Below are 13,012 nucleotides of genomic sequence, written 5' to 3'. Positions count from 1 at the left end.
CGCCGGCGTGCCCCACCCACAAGAGCGTCGCTGACCGATGACGTAGCCAGCGCAGGCACGCTTGGCAAGGCCCAAGTGCTGCTGGTTTTGAGGGTGGAGGTACGTGGTTTCGGCTCTCCCAGCGAGAGGGGAAAGTGGGGTGCATGGAAAACCGAGGGCTCCCGAGGAAAGAGGGGAGGGGAAGAAAAGTCCTAGAAGCTTGTCCTCCAAGTGCTGGGTTACAAGGCGGTGTCCGGCACCTCTCGGGGCCCTTCCTGAAGAGGCTTGGAGGCTTCCCGCAGTAATTGAACCGTGGATTTCATTACGGGAGGTAATGGCTCGCGCCCAGGTGAAGTTTAAGGATTAAGTTGTCCGCCGCGTGGGATATTTTCCTCCTCGGGCAGATCATTGGGGAACCTGATTTATGTGGTAAAAGAACACGAGATCTGGAGACCTGGCTTCTCTCTCCCCCTCCTTCCTCTCTCCCTTCCCCCTCCCTTCGCCCCCCTCCCGCTCCCCCGGAGCTATGGTTTAGTCTCTTCGCTCCATCTCATCTGTGAAATGAGATAGTCGTCCTCGCCATCCCTTTCACAGCTACCATTCTGTGATTTTTGCCTCCCGGAATCTTATCTTTTATCATTATCCTGGGTGGGAATAGAAATCTTGTGACTCGTGTTCTAAACTTGGTTTGGGTACGCGGGCGTAGAGTTAGGTTGCTTGCTTTCATTAGGATTGACTTGGGTAGCATTTGCAAGTAAGATTTCTGCATTAATATTCCAATAGACTCATCTTAATTTTAAAAATCAGAATATCTATGTTAATGTTAGCCCTGTTTTTCATAGACTTAAATGTTTAATGTGACATTTAATATTTTGCCTCATTTCAAGAGGCAAATCTCCAAAGTATATTGAAAAAGTTGATGTTTTTTGATTTTACCTTTTTTATTAGCATTTTAAAGGTCATCTGCACCTTCTGACTGGGAAAAGATGGTCAACGTCTTGAAAGGAGTGCTAATAGAATGGTTAGTAGTTTTGATACTTAATGAAATTTAAATCTCCATATTTAATTTTGATGTATATGTACCTCTAGAATCCATGTTTTCATTTTGTTTTAAGATCTAAAGGAATCAGGGACGCCTGGGTGGCTCAGTCGTTAAAGGTCAGCCTTCGGCTCAGGTCATGATCCCAGCGTCCTGGGATCGAGCCCCACATCAGGCTCCCTGCTTGGTGGGAAGCCTGCTTGTGTTCCCTCTCTCGTTGTGTCACTCCCTGTCAAATAAATAAATAAAATCTTTAAAAGAAAAAAAAGATCTAAAGGAATCAAGTCTTTCAGCTTTCTCAACTTCATCGTTCTTTTTTTTTTTTTTTTAAGATTTTATCCATTTATTTGAGAGAGAGAGAGAATGAGAGATAGCATGATTGGGGGGAGGGTCAGAGGGAGAAGCAGACTCCCTGCTGAGCAGGGAGCCCGATGCGGGCCTCGATCCTGGGACTCCAGGATCATGACCTGAGCCGAAGGCAGTCGCCCAACCACCTGAGCCACCCAGGCGCCCTCAACTTCATTTTTCTTATATAACAGGTGAGACAGATTGTATTGCTGTGTTTCTTCCTAGTGCCAGATTTCAGTGTCTCAGTCCAGTTGATGTAATTGGCGTATTTCCAGCATGTTTTGGTCAGGGGCAGTGTATTTTTTAGATCAACGCTCTTTAGAGGAACAGTGCTCGTATTGTCCTCCAACCATCAGGGACTGACTAGAATTTTAAGGTCTGCCTATGTCTTCACCATCACAAACTGTGGTCTTAAAAAAGAGTAAAAATCAAGAGCCAGTTGAAGATTGTCTAAACTAGGCACACATTTCATAGGAGAAGCTAGAGACCTTAATGGGTAGCAGTGAATTCCTCAAAGCAAGCTACTAAGGGCTTTGTTATCACATAGTCTGAAAAACTAAATTATTGGACCAGTTCTTGCTCAGTCCGCACTTGTTTGTGATGGCAAGGCTGGGGGAGGAGCAAAACCAAACTGTAGGATACTCTGGCATTTAGGACAACGTTGTCCTGTAGAAATACAATGTGAGCCACATATGTAGTCTTAAATCTTCTATTAGCCACATTAACAGTAAATTGAAGCAGGTGAAATTAGGATGTTCTATTTGACCCAGTGTGTCCAAAATATTTTGACATGTTCTAAATCTTCAAAGTTCTTACTAAGATTTCAGAATTTTGCTGAGTCTTTTTTCATACCACAGCTTCAAAATCCAGTGTGGAGTTTACTTTCACAGCCCATCTCACAGGCTGGCCACATTTCAAGTGCTCAGTAGTGAGCAGTGCAGATTTAATGTTTGGACAGACACAACAAAGACAAGAAGAAAAGAGCCAGTGATGTAGGAGGGAAGCTAAGAGGGAATGTTTCATAAAGGTGAGTGGGCCATGTCCAGTGGTGATGAGAGATGGAATAAGATGAAGACACACTAGAAGTCAGCGATTTCTTTTTTTTTTCCTCGGTTTTTTTGTTTGTTTTTTTAATGAGAACTGTTTTAGTAGAGAAGTGGAATAGATTTCAGATTGGACTACTGCGTCAGGGTTCCCCACTTAGCGGGACGTCTGCTTGAGATTCTCTGATTCTCTCTCTCTCTCTCTCTCTCTCTCTCTGCCTCTCCCCACACCCCAGAGTATGCTGGCGTGCGTGCACACGCTTTTTCTCAAATCTTTAAAAAAAAAAAAATGTAGGTAATTGAATGTGCTAATAAAACAAAGTGTTGAGGGTGGAGCTAGAGAGTGTAATGCTAAGCGAAATAAGTCGGTCAGAGAAAGACAAATAACGATGTGATTTCACTCGTGGAATTTAAGAAACAAGCAGAGGGGAAAAAAGCAAGAAATAGACTCTTAATTATAGAGAACAAACTGATGATGATGGGGAGTAAGGAGTGCACTTGTGATGAGCACCAGGTGTTGAATGGAAATGTTGAAATGTCGAATCACTAAATTAAGCATTGATTGTGACATTTTTATAATCAAATAATGTAGCAATTAAAGTATTTGAAAACATTTTTAAGTGATATGGGACAATGACATTGTGTAATACAATGGTAAATAAAAAGTCTGAATGCCTTCATGAAATGACACTGAGCATTTACCAGGTATTATACTAAGCACATGGTAATACTCAGTTCTCACAACAACCCTATGAAATATAGGTATCCTTTTTTTTTTTTTAAGATTTTATTTATTTGAGAGAGATACAGATAGAGGAGAGGGAGAAGCAGGTTCCCCACTGAGCAGAGAGCCTGACAGGGCCCAATCCCAGTATCCTGGGATCATGACCTGAGCCGAAAGCAGACACTCAACCAACTGAGCCACGCAGGCGCCCCCCAGATACGGGTATTCTCATCCCCATTTTTAAGATTTTTTATTTATTTATTTGACAGCACAAGCAGGGGGAGCGGCAGGCAGAGGGAGAGGAAGAAGCAGGCTCCCTGATAAGCAAGGAGCCCAACATAGGGCTCGATCCCAGGACCAGGCACCCCTTTATTGTGTTAAGTTTTTAAAAAGAATGTGTGCATGCATATTCTTAGAATATCATATACACAGGCTAGTAGTAACAAAAATATTTTTGGAACAACAAATCCTTTAATAGGGATAGAAATGGGTAATTTAAACCTTTCTACCTGTATCCTCCCACACACCCAGAAACTCTTGGCATTTTAATTGCTTTTCATTTGAGTATCTACCATGAACAAAGTGTTTTTAGATGTATTCTCTAAATCCAGCAACCCTGCAATATATAAGCATCTTACTACCTAGGACCCTAAGACATGGAGAGGTTCAGTGATTTTATATATCATACATATTTTGGTTGACTTAGCTGGGCTTGGGGTTAGTCTGAGTCCAGTATTTTCTTTAGCATCGTGTCTTTTTAAGAATAAACCTATTGTATGTCATATTGGGAACTTGGGACTGTTATTCTGGTTAGCTCAATGTCCCCTGTGGTGGCCCTTTCTTTCTCTTAAGACCCTACTCATTGCAAATATTTATTGAGCACCTACAATATGCTGGACCCTAATAAAGGTAACTATATCTCAAGCTGGACAATACGCTTATTCCAAAAACACTTTGGAAAATGCTTGTAAGAAGGAAATAAACTAAGCAAACAAAGCCATTTCATTGTTCAATAACAATTTTCTAAAACATTCTGTTCTCAGGAGATATAGAATTTGGAGAAATACTTTTAAGATTTTTAAGTAATTATACCTGTTAGCTATTTATTATCAGGAAGGATAGTTTACCATTGACTGAGCCAAGATTATCATTCTTTTTTTTACTTTTTTTTATTTTATTATGTTATGTTAATCGCCATACATTACATCATTAGTTTTTGATGTAGTGTTCCGTGATTCATTGTTTGCGTATAACACCTAGTGCTCCATTCAGTACGTGCCGTCTTTAATACCCATCACCAGGCTAACCCATCCCCCCACTTCCCCCCCCCAAGACTATCATTCTGATGGGATGGACAGTGCTGACAATTTTGTGCAGGTGACCAGTGAAGTCTCTGGTCTGCTTTACATCTAACTATGTCATCCTGGTAGAGCCTTTGTGGTGTAATACTTTTTAGAATCATGTTTTATAGAGGTTAAACTCAAGTTATGTAGGAGGGAGTTTGATTGATATCTACCTTCACATCTCCAGGTCAAAGACCTTTTTTTCTTGCTCACTAGCCCTGATCCCAGGACTTTAACCAAGTATGTCTATGGGCACTTGGTTTTGTTTTTCTCTCTTACCAGGAGGTTCTCCCATAGAATCTCTTCATGAGGAAGTAGAATAAATAGCCCTGTATTCAGGCAAGATATTCCAGTTCCCTCAATGTTTCATAATAAAAGTCCCTTAAACTTTGACCTTTTGAATCGTTATAAATTATATTTCAGGTACATGCTTGAGAATTCAGCCTCAAATCGCTTGCTCCTTTCAAAAAGTTGAATTGAAGCGATTAATAAGGGAAGTAGTTATTTCAGTGCCTCACCAGTCACTTTCTAGGTATCTCATTTGTCAGTTAGCAGTGTTTCCCCAGGTATGGGGAATGGTGCTGGTTCAAGATGGTTTGTAGTAGAACACAAAAGGGAGGGGGAGAACACAAAAATTGTTTTTATATGACCAGTTTAACTCATTTGAGGATAAAAACACAGTGGGATGACTGGTGATTCATACCAGGCAAAGTTAAGCTTAAAAGTTGATTTAAAGGCAATATAAAGAAAAATAAGAAGTAATAGGTAGCTCAGGTGTTACAAGAGATGGCTAAATGAGCAAGGATAGTATGCAAATGGCAAAATTTGAAAACACCAATGTGCTGATTCAAAGCGCATTTGCGAGTCCCCCTGGCACTTAGGTCTCAATCCTCTTTAACTGTTCCTGTCACCAGCACCTGACACAGTGGATCGCTTCCTCTTCTTGAATGTCCTTTGTTCACTTACCTTCCAGGACTCGGTTTTCTTCCTACCTCAGTGGTCACTGCTTTATAATCTACTTGGCTGATTTGTCCTTTTCTTCCTAACCTTTTGATATTAGGGAGACTGGGTCTTGGTCCTTGGTCTCTTCTCTGTAGCTGTGTTAATTCCCTTGTCAGAGCTTGATGACTGACTTTTTCTCTTCAGTCCGAACTTCGCTGCTGAAATCCGGAATTGTCTATCCGCTTTCCTACTCAGTTTCTTCACTTGGGTGCCAGTAAGCATCTCACAGGTAACATGCCTAAAACCCAATTCTTGATTTTACCAGCAAACCTGTTCTTCCTCCTTCCTCCTCATCTCAGTAAAAGGCAACTCCACTTTTTCATTTGCTCTGACTGAAAATGTTGGGAGTCTCCTTAATTCTTCTCCTTCAAAGCTGGAGTCTAGTCTCAGCAAGTTAGGCAGGCTTTACATTCAACATATGTCTAGAATCCAGACACTTCTCCTCCTCTCACTGTTACCATGTGGGTCCAAACCATTATCATCTCTTGCCTGGGTTACTACAGTCACCTTCTAATCAGTCTCCCTGTTTCTACCCTTGCCCTCACTACCCTCCAGTCTTTTCTCAACCCTGCAGGCAGTATGATCCTTGCGTTTAAAATTGAAGTCAGTCTGTAAGTTAAATCATGTCACTCAATAAAAGCCAAACTGCTAAAATCACCTCCAAGGCCCTTTGTGATCTGGCCCAGCTCTAACTTTCTGACCTCATCTTCCACCTCTGTCCCCTTTAGTCGCCCCTCTCCAGCCTCATGGCCTTACTCTTCACTCTGCCTAGGATGCCCTTGCCTGAGTCACTGCATGCCTCGCTTACTGCCTCTTGTTTGTTCAGATGTCACTGCTCAGTAAGGCCTTTCCTGCCTCCCCTGTTTAAACTTACAAGACCCTATCACTTTCATCCTGCCATTTCTCATCCTACTTCCCTACTTTGTGTGCGTGCGCATGTGCGCGCGCGTGTGTATGTGTGTGTGTGCATGTTGATCGTAGTGCTACCAGTAGAATATAAGCTCCATGACAGGGAGGATTCTGACTTGTTTTGTTTACTGCTGAAGACCCAGGACCAGAGTAGTGCCTAGCACATGACGGGTGCTCAATAAATAGTTACTGAATGAGTGAATAAAGCGTAAAGTAGCAAATTTACTTCTGAACCAATCAATTCTGCAGATTAGAATGCTCATTCTCATACTGCAACCATAGAATATGACTGAATTTTGCCAAACCTAGGTTATTGTTCCGAACTTAAGGTAACAGGCATACTAGAAACTAAATTTAAAATTTATGTCAGTTCTGATGTGGGCAGACTTGTTTGTTTGTTTGTTTTTAAACTTTTTATTTATTTATTCATGAGAGACACAGAGAGGCAGAGGGAGAAGCAGGCTCCTAAGGAGCAGGGAGCCTGATGCGGGACTCGATCCCAGGACCCTGGGATCATGACCTGAGCCGAAGGCAGACGCTCAACCATCTGAGCCACCCAGGCGCCCCAGACTTGTTTGTTTATTCACATTTTATGGTTTAGTAAATTATTAATAAAATTGTAATGGTAAGTTACTGAAAATAATTAAAATCATCTCTAGGAAGACTTGACTTTATTAATAGTTAATATACCATGAACCATACTCATTTAGTGATTGAAATAAGTCCTTTACCTTTGTTAGCTTCACTTATACCTAGTTTGTACTTGAAAAAAGTAAAACTTGTTTTTAATCTTTTCAGGAAATTACACTGACCTCATTTTTTGCTAAACACATTATTGTACATTTTATTAGGTCTAAAGAGTGTCCTTTGTTGTGATTCAGGGTTTTAATGACAGATGTTTCTGTAAATCCTAGAAATTGTTTTTTTGGTTTTTTTTTTTAGATCTATTTATTTGAGAGACAGGTATGGGAGAGCTGGTGGTGGGGGGCGGGAAGAGGGGGAGAGAATCCTCAAGCAGACTCCCTGCTGAGCTAGGAGCCCAACATGGGGCTTGCTCCCAGGACCCTGAGGATCATGACCTGAGCTGAAATAAAGAGTTGGACACTTAGCCAGCTGACCCACCCAGGCACCCCATGTAAATCCTAGAAATTATATCCCTCTTTTCCTTGTGACTTTATTCATTCCAAACTAAAAATCACAAATAGAATTAAATTTGTGTCTCTTCTTTGAGCTCAGTAGTCTCAAGATTTTGGTAGGATTTCCTTTAAAGATTCTGAGTGATAGTTCAAACTTAATAAAGTTCAGAATTTTAAGGAGGAGAAAAAAAAAAAAACTTGAGAACCTACTGCAAGCCAAACACTATCCTTGGCATTATTCTCCTCTAATTTTTTAACAGTTCTGTCATGTAGGTTCATTTTGTGGCATTGAAGATTAAGTACATATTAAGGTCACACAAGTAAGTGATAAAACTGAGATTGAATCCAGATCTGACTTTTACTATTCACCCTGCTTTATCACAGTGACTGTTTAACTGGTTTTGTAAATTAATTTTTCACTGGCAAGGTCGTGGAAATCTATTGGCGTCTTAAATGTTATGGTCACGGGCAAGTAAGGAAATTAATTTTTTAAATCAGTTAAGGGTGCTGTGATTCTAGGCTCTATTAACTACAAAGCTCTGAACATTACTTTTTCACTTGTCAGTGACAAATTACTCTTTTAAAATCTTATCATTGGCCTCTTTCTCTAAAACTTGATGGAACAGTTCTAATACTTGAGACAGAGGGAGTGAGGGATTGAGTAACAGTTTAGAACTTTTAAAGCTACCCTAAAAATTCTGCATACCCAATTCTCATTGCTCAGGTGTAGTTTCACAACTCAGTGAGTGGTTATCATGTGTTTCTCTCTGCAGTGACCCTGCCATGAAGCAGTTCCTGCTGTACTTGGATGAATCAAATGCCTTAGGGAAGAAGTTCATCATTCAAGACATTGATGACACTCATGTGTTCGTTATTGCAGAGTTGGTTAACGTCCTCCAGGAGCGAGTAGGTGAATTAATGGACCAAAATGCTTTTTCTCTTACTCAGAAGTGAAGATACTCAATATTGATCACTTAGGAATTACAAGTAACAAATGTGAGAGACGGTCACCCTTCAGTGTCCTGTGTGACAGATGAGACTTAGCGGCTTAGGCACATATCATGGGAAACCTGTGATGTCGTTTGTTCAGAAAAAAGTCCCTGAACTGATTTTCTTGTTTTTGTCCCCAGCACATGTACCCTAGAATTTAAAAAAAGAAAAAAAAAAAACCTCAATGTTGTCTGTAATTTGGCTTTTATTATCCTACATTAAAATATAAATGTAAATGGTTTTTGAATACCAATTTAACACATTAAGAATATAATGGAATATGCCTTTATCAGTTTAACCGAGGTGTTTGTTTTGCTTGTTCCTGTTAATGTGGGATTTTATAGTGTGGATGTGGTTTGTTCTGATCTAATTAGAAACTTCACAGATTGATTACTTAAACATGCCAAAGTGGGACCTTTGGTAATATTTATGTTTTTGCAAATAATATCTGCATAGTGGCCAGCTCTATTGGTGAAGAAGATGGGGAAGAGAACCATGTTACATTAGTGTAAACTACACTTTGCATTTCCCTAAAAATACAGTGTTTTAAAAGTACAGAGGGTTTGGGGCGCCTGGGTGGTTTAGTTGATTAAGCGTCCGACTCTTGATCTCAGCTCAGGTCTTGATCTCGGGGTCGTGAGTTCAGGCCCCACGTGTAGAAGATTAGAAATAACCAATGGGCATGTTACGTTGCATGCTTCATCTTTAACTTGTTCAAACTTTTTTGGTCACATTTTCCTTTCCCATCAGGACAAGTGTTCTTTTGTTTTAAAAAAAAAAAAAAATCTGTTTTATTTGTGCCTTATTCCACATGAGAATCCGTTTAAACTCTTTTTATAAAGAAATAAGGACTGTAGAAAGAGTACAGCATAAGGAATATAGTCAATAATGTTGTAGTAACATTGTATGGTGACAGATGGTGAGTAGACATACTGTGGTGAGCGTTTTGTAATGTATGTAATTGTCAATTCACTGTGTTATACACCTTAAACTAACAGAATATTGTGTATCAACTGCAATTTTAAAGAAAGGGAAGGAGGACCAGATAGAAACAAAGTGAGTCTTGTGGGAAGCGGGATGATTGGGTTAAGATATATTGCATATGGTTTTATGATTTTTTGGAGGCAGAAATAACACTGATAGGAGCTTTGGTTCCCTTCCTGAAGATAGTGTTAACGAGGATGGGTTCATGTGATGCGAATTTTCTAAGAGAGAAGAGGACTTTTGTGACGCCATAATGCAGTTTTCCTCCCTCGTATGGTGTGCTTATTCAAAGTACCTGTGTACCATTTTCACTCACTCACACAAGCTGGACACTTCCACTGTTTGGTACAGTAGGTCCTCCTTTATCCGTGGTTTCACTTTCCACCGGCAACCAAGGTCCAGAAGCAGATGATTCTCCTTCTCACTGTCGTCAGAAGGTTGACAGTAACCTAATGCGACCGGTCACGATGCTTACATCATTCACTTCACTTCCTCTCATCATGTGGGCATTTTGTCATCTCACATGAGGATCCCCCAGGAGGAAAGACGGTGAGTGCAGTACAGTAAGATGGTTTGAGAGAGAGACCAGACTCACATAACCTTAACTACAGTTTGTTGTTATTCTGTTATTAATTATTGCTCTTAATCTCTTACTGTGCCTAATTTATAAATTAAACTTTGTCATACGTATGTACATATAGGAAAAAAACATAGTATACATGGGGCTCAGGACTTTCTGTGGTTTCAGGCATCCACTGGGGGTCTTGTAATATAATTACCCATCTATCATGATTCCCACCAAAATGATCCACAGAGGTTTGATTCTCATATAACAGTGCAAACAATTTTGTGGCATTATTGGTACATTTTGTACTACAATTTGTTGAGTAGAAAATACATTTTTTTTTTAAAGATATTCTTTCTTTATTTGACAGAGAGACACAGCGAGAGAGGGAACACAAGCAGGGGGAGTGGGAGAGGGAGAAGCAGGCTCCCCTCTGAGCAGGGAGCCCAACGCGGGGCTCGATCCCAGGACCCTGGGATCATGACCTGAGCCAAAGGCAGACGCTTAACGACGGAGCCACCCAGGCCCCCCAGAAAATACATTTCTTTAGAATTTCCTGCTGTACTGAAATGGCACTGAATCTTGTATTTCAGGCATATCTAAGTCAATTTCAAATAAACCTCAGGTATTTGTCAGCTAATACCTTTTATATTAACATGAAACCTAAGAAAATTTTTCTTAAAATTCCAGTTTAAAAGGTATGGAAAAAACAGTATTGGACAATGAATGCAAAGAGTCTTATGTGAAGGAAAACCTTTTTTTTTTTCCCCAAAGATTTTATTTATTTATTTGAGAAAGAGCAGAAGCGGGGGAGGCAGAGGGAGAGGGAGAAGCAGACTCCTCCACTGAGCGGGGAGCCCAACATGGGGCTCAATCCCAGGACCCCAAGATCATGACCTGAGCCGAATTAATCGACTGAGCCACTTAACCGACTTGACTGAGCCACCCAGGCGCCCCAGCTCTCATTTTTTAAAAAAGCCATATTGGAGCAAATGTTAACTTATTTCTCTCTGGACACTGCATTAAGAAAGACAGGACATTGTGATACTAGGAAGCCCACTTGCAGCTGTTTAGTTGACTTGTTCAGCTACGAGAGAACAGGACATAACCAACTGACATTTTACCTAGACTTTCCTTTTTGGAATCTGATTGACATTATTTGATTTGGCACACTTTAGATGTTGAGAACAAGAGATGTAGGCTGCTTGGTAGTGGAGAAATTGACTACTGTCTTTTAAAAATAAAGTCCTGAATATTATGAAAAGGTAGTATTCACTAAATTGTCTTACCTGCAAAAAAGAATCATTTTAATTGACGGAAGGTGACCAGTCACAGATATCTGTGTACTGAAATTGTGATACTTAGAGTTATACTAATTTCTAACTTCTTGATAGTTTTTTCTTTTTTTAAATACTGTATCAGGTCAAAATTCTTAATTCCTTGAACCCTGATTTCCTTGTGAAATTTAATGTGATCACTTTAAAATTCCAGACATCCTAAATATGCATCACGGTTCATGTAAAAATGTATACTGAGGAATCAGTTTTGGTGAACAGTAATTGAAAACTACTGATAATGGGCAACAAAGACTACTCCCCTTTATTGCTGATACACACCATAGGTGGTAATCAAAATTATTAATGATTATATTGCTCTTAACATCAGCTGTAACAGGTGATTTGACATAACTTTATTATTTTCTGAAAAGATGGTAAATAGTGTGTACTTCAGTTTGTAGTTACTCAGTAAACCTCATTTATCTCTCAAGAAACTAAGTAAAAGTTCTGATGTGATTCCTTCTGATTTAACTAGAATACTGGGATCATTCTCTTAACATTCTCCTATCTTAACAGATAGGAAGAGCATATATTTTAAAAGTGAAAAAATTATGCAGTTTGCAAATATAGTCAATAAGCATTCTCACATGTATGTAACGAAGTTACTTCATTTGCAGCAAAGATAACACTGAAAGATCTATTGGTGAGGTTACTGAATAAGCTTTTTAAGTACTTTATTCTCACTATAGGAAAAGTGATTAAGGGACAACCTGCATCCAAATGTCTGCTCCCTGCTTGCTGGCCCTGAGATCTTGGACAGGTCATTGAATTTCTCTCTGAAAATAGGAATACCTGTCCTTAGAAACAGTTTGGGTGATTGTAAGTTAACGGGTGATTCTAAGTTAAGGTGGCAAGCACATGATTCTGAACTTCAGTTACTTTGAATCTAGAAGAGCACAGGGGAAAATGGGTTGGGATTTCAGCACCCACCCACACACACATCCATGGACACTTTAAAAACTTTCTGTGTAATCAACGCAGTGTGAATGAGCATATGGAGGGAGGAGGGGAATTCTTAGAAAATGAGCATTGGATACATAGCATACTGTGGCCCACTACCTTCACTAATCTTGAAGCTGCTTTTGGGCAACTTGAACCTTGTTGGGAAATACCCAAATAGTTCATTTTTCCGAGACTGTCCCCAGGACCCAAGGGTGCAAGAGCACCCAGCTCCTGGGGTCCCAAACGAGATTCGGCTCCTGGCTGCTGACCAAATCCGAAGGCAGAGAGACAGTGGTGAAATAAGAAAGGAATTTATTTCAGTGAGGCCAACACTGGGAAGATGGAATAACATTTCAAGGAGTGTTTCTGAAGTGCTGAAAATATTTATGGGTTCATATAAGGAGAATGTGGGACAAAGGTCGGTGGGCCCGTGCAGGTTGGACAGTACAGGTCAGGTCACTCATTGTCTTGGGGTCAGGCATGTGGGGGCTTGCTGGCATCCACACAGACATAGACAGATTGAATCACATAACATCTGTACCATTCAGTGTTAACATTCATATTAATTCTGATTATTTAAGAGAAACAATTACAGAATTAAAGTGCTGTTTGTATTCTTCCTCAATCACAATCTTCTTTTTTTACTTTCCCAATACAAATGTGACCCTGAC

General features: G+C 40.1%; 1 protein-coding gene across 2 annotated transcripts; it reads left to right on the top strand.

Moving 5' to 3' along the window:
* Positions 1-42: 42 nt before the first annotated feature.
* On the top strand, positions 43-9,254 carry GTF2H5 (general transcription factor IIH subunit 5). Of its 2 annotated transcripts, none has more exons than XM_028103199.2 (3): positions 43-99; positions 928-1,000; positions 8,297-9,254. In XM_028103199.2, exons 2-3 carry the CDS (start codon positions 966-968, stop codon positions 8,475-8,477), a joined length of 216 nt encoding a protein of 71 aa, XP_027959000.1. In that variant the 5' UTR covers positions 43-99; positions 928-965; the 3' UTR covers positions 8,478-9,254. The 2 variants fall into 2 exon arrangements, with proteins under 2 accessions (XP_027959000.1, XP_027958999.1); XM_028103198.2 differs by lacking the exon at positions 43-99 and adding an exon at positions 106-310.
* The last annotated feature ends 3,758 nt before the right edge of the window (positions 9,255-13,012 follow it).

The sequence above is a fragment of the Eumetopias jubatus genome, unplaced genomic scaffold (assembly GCF_037043125.1).
Source record: "Eumetopias jubatus isolate StellerSeaLion01/CBP00866 unplaced genomic scaffold, mEumJub1_p1.0 scaffold_6, whole genome shotgun sequence".
NCBI lineage: Eukaryota > Metazoa > Chordata > Mammalia > Carnivora > Otariidae > Eumetopias > Eumetopias jubatus.
This window is presented reverse-complemented; position numbering and strand designations above follow the sequence as displayed.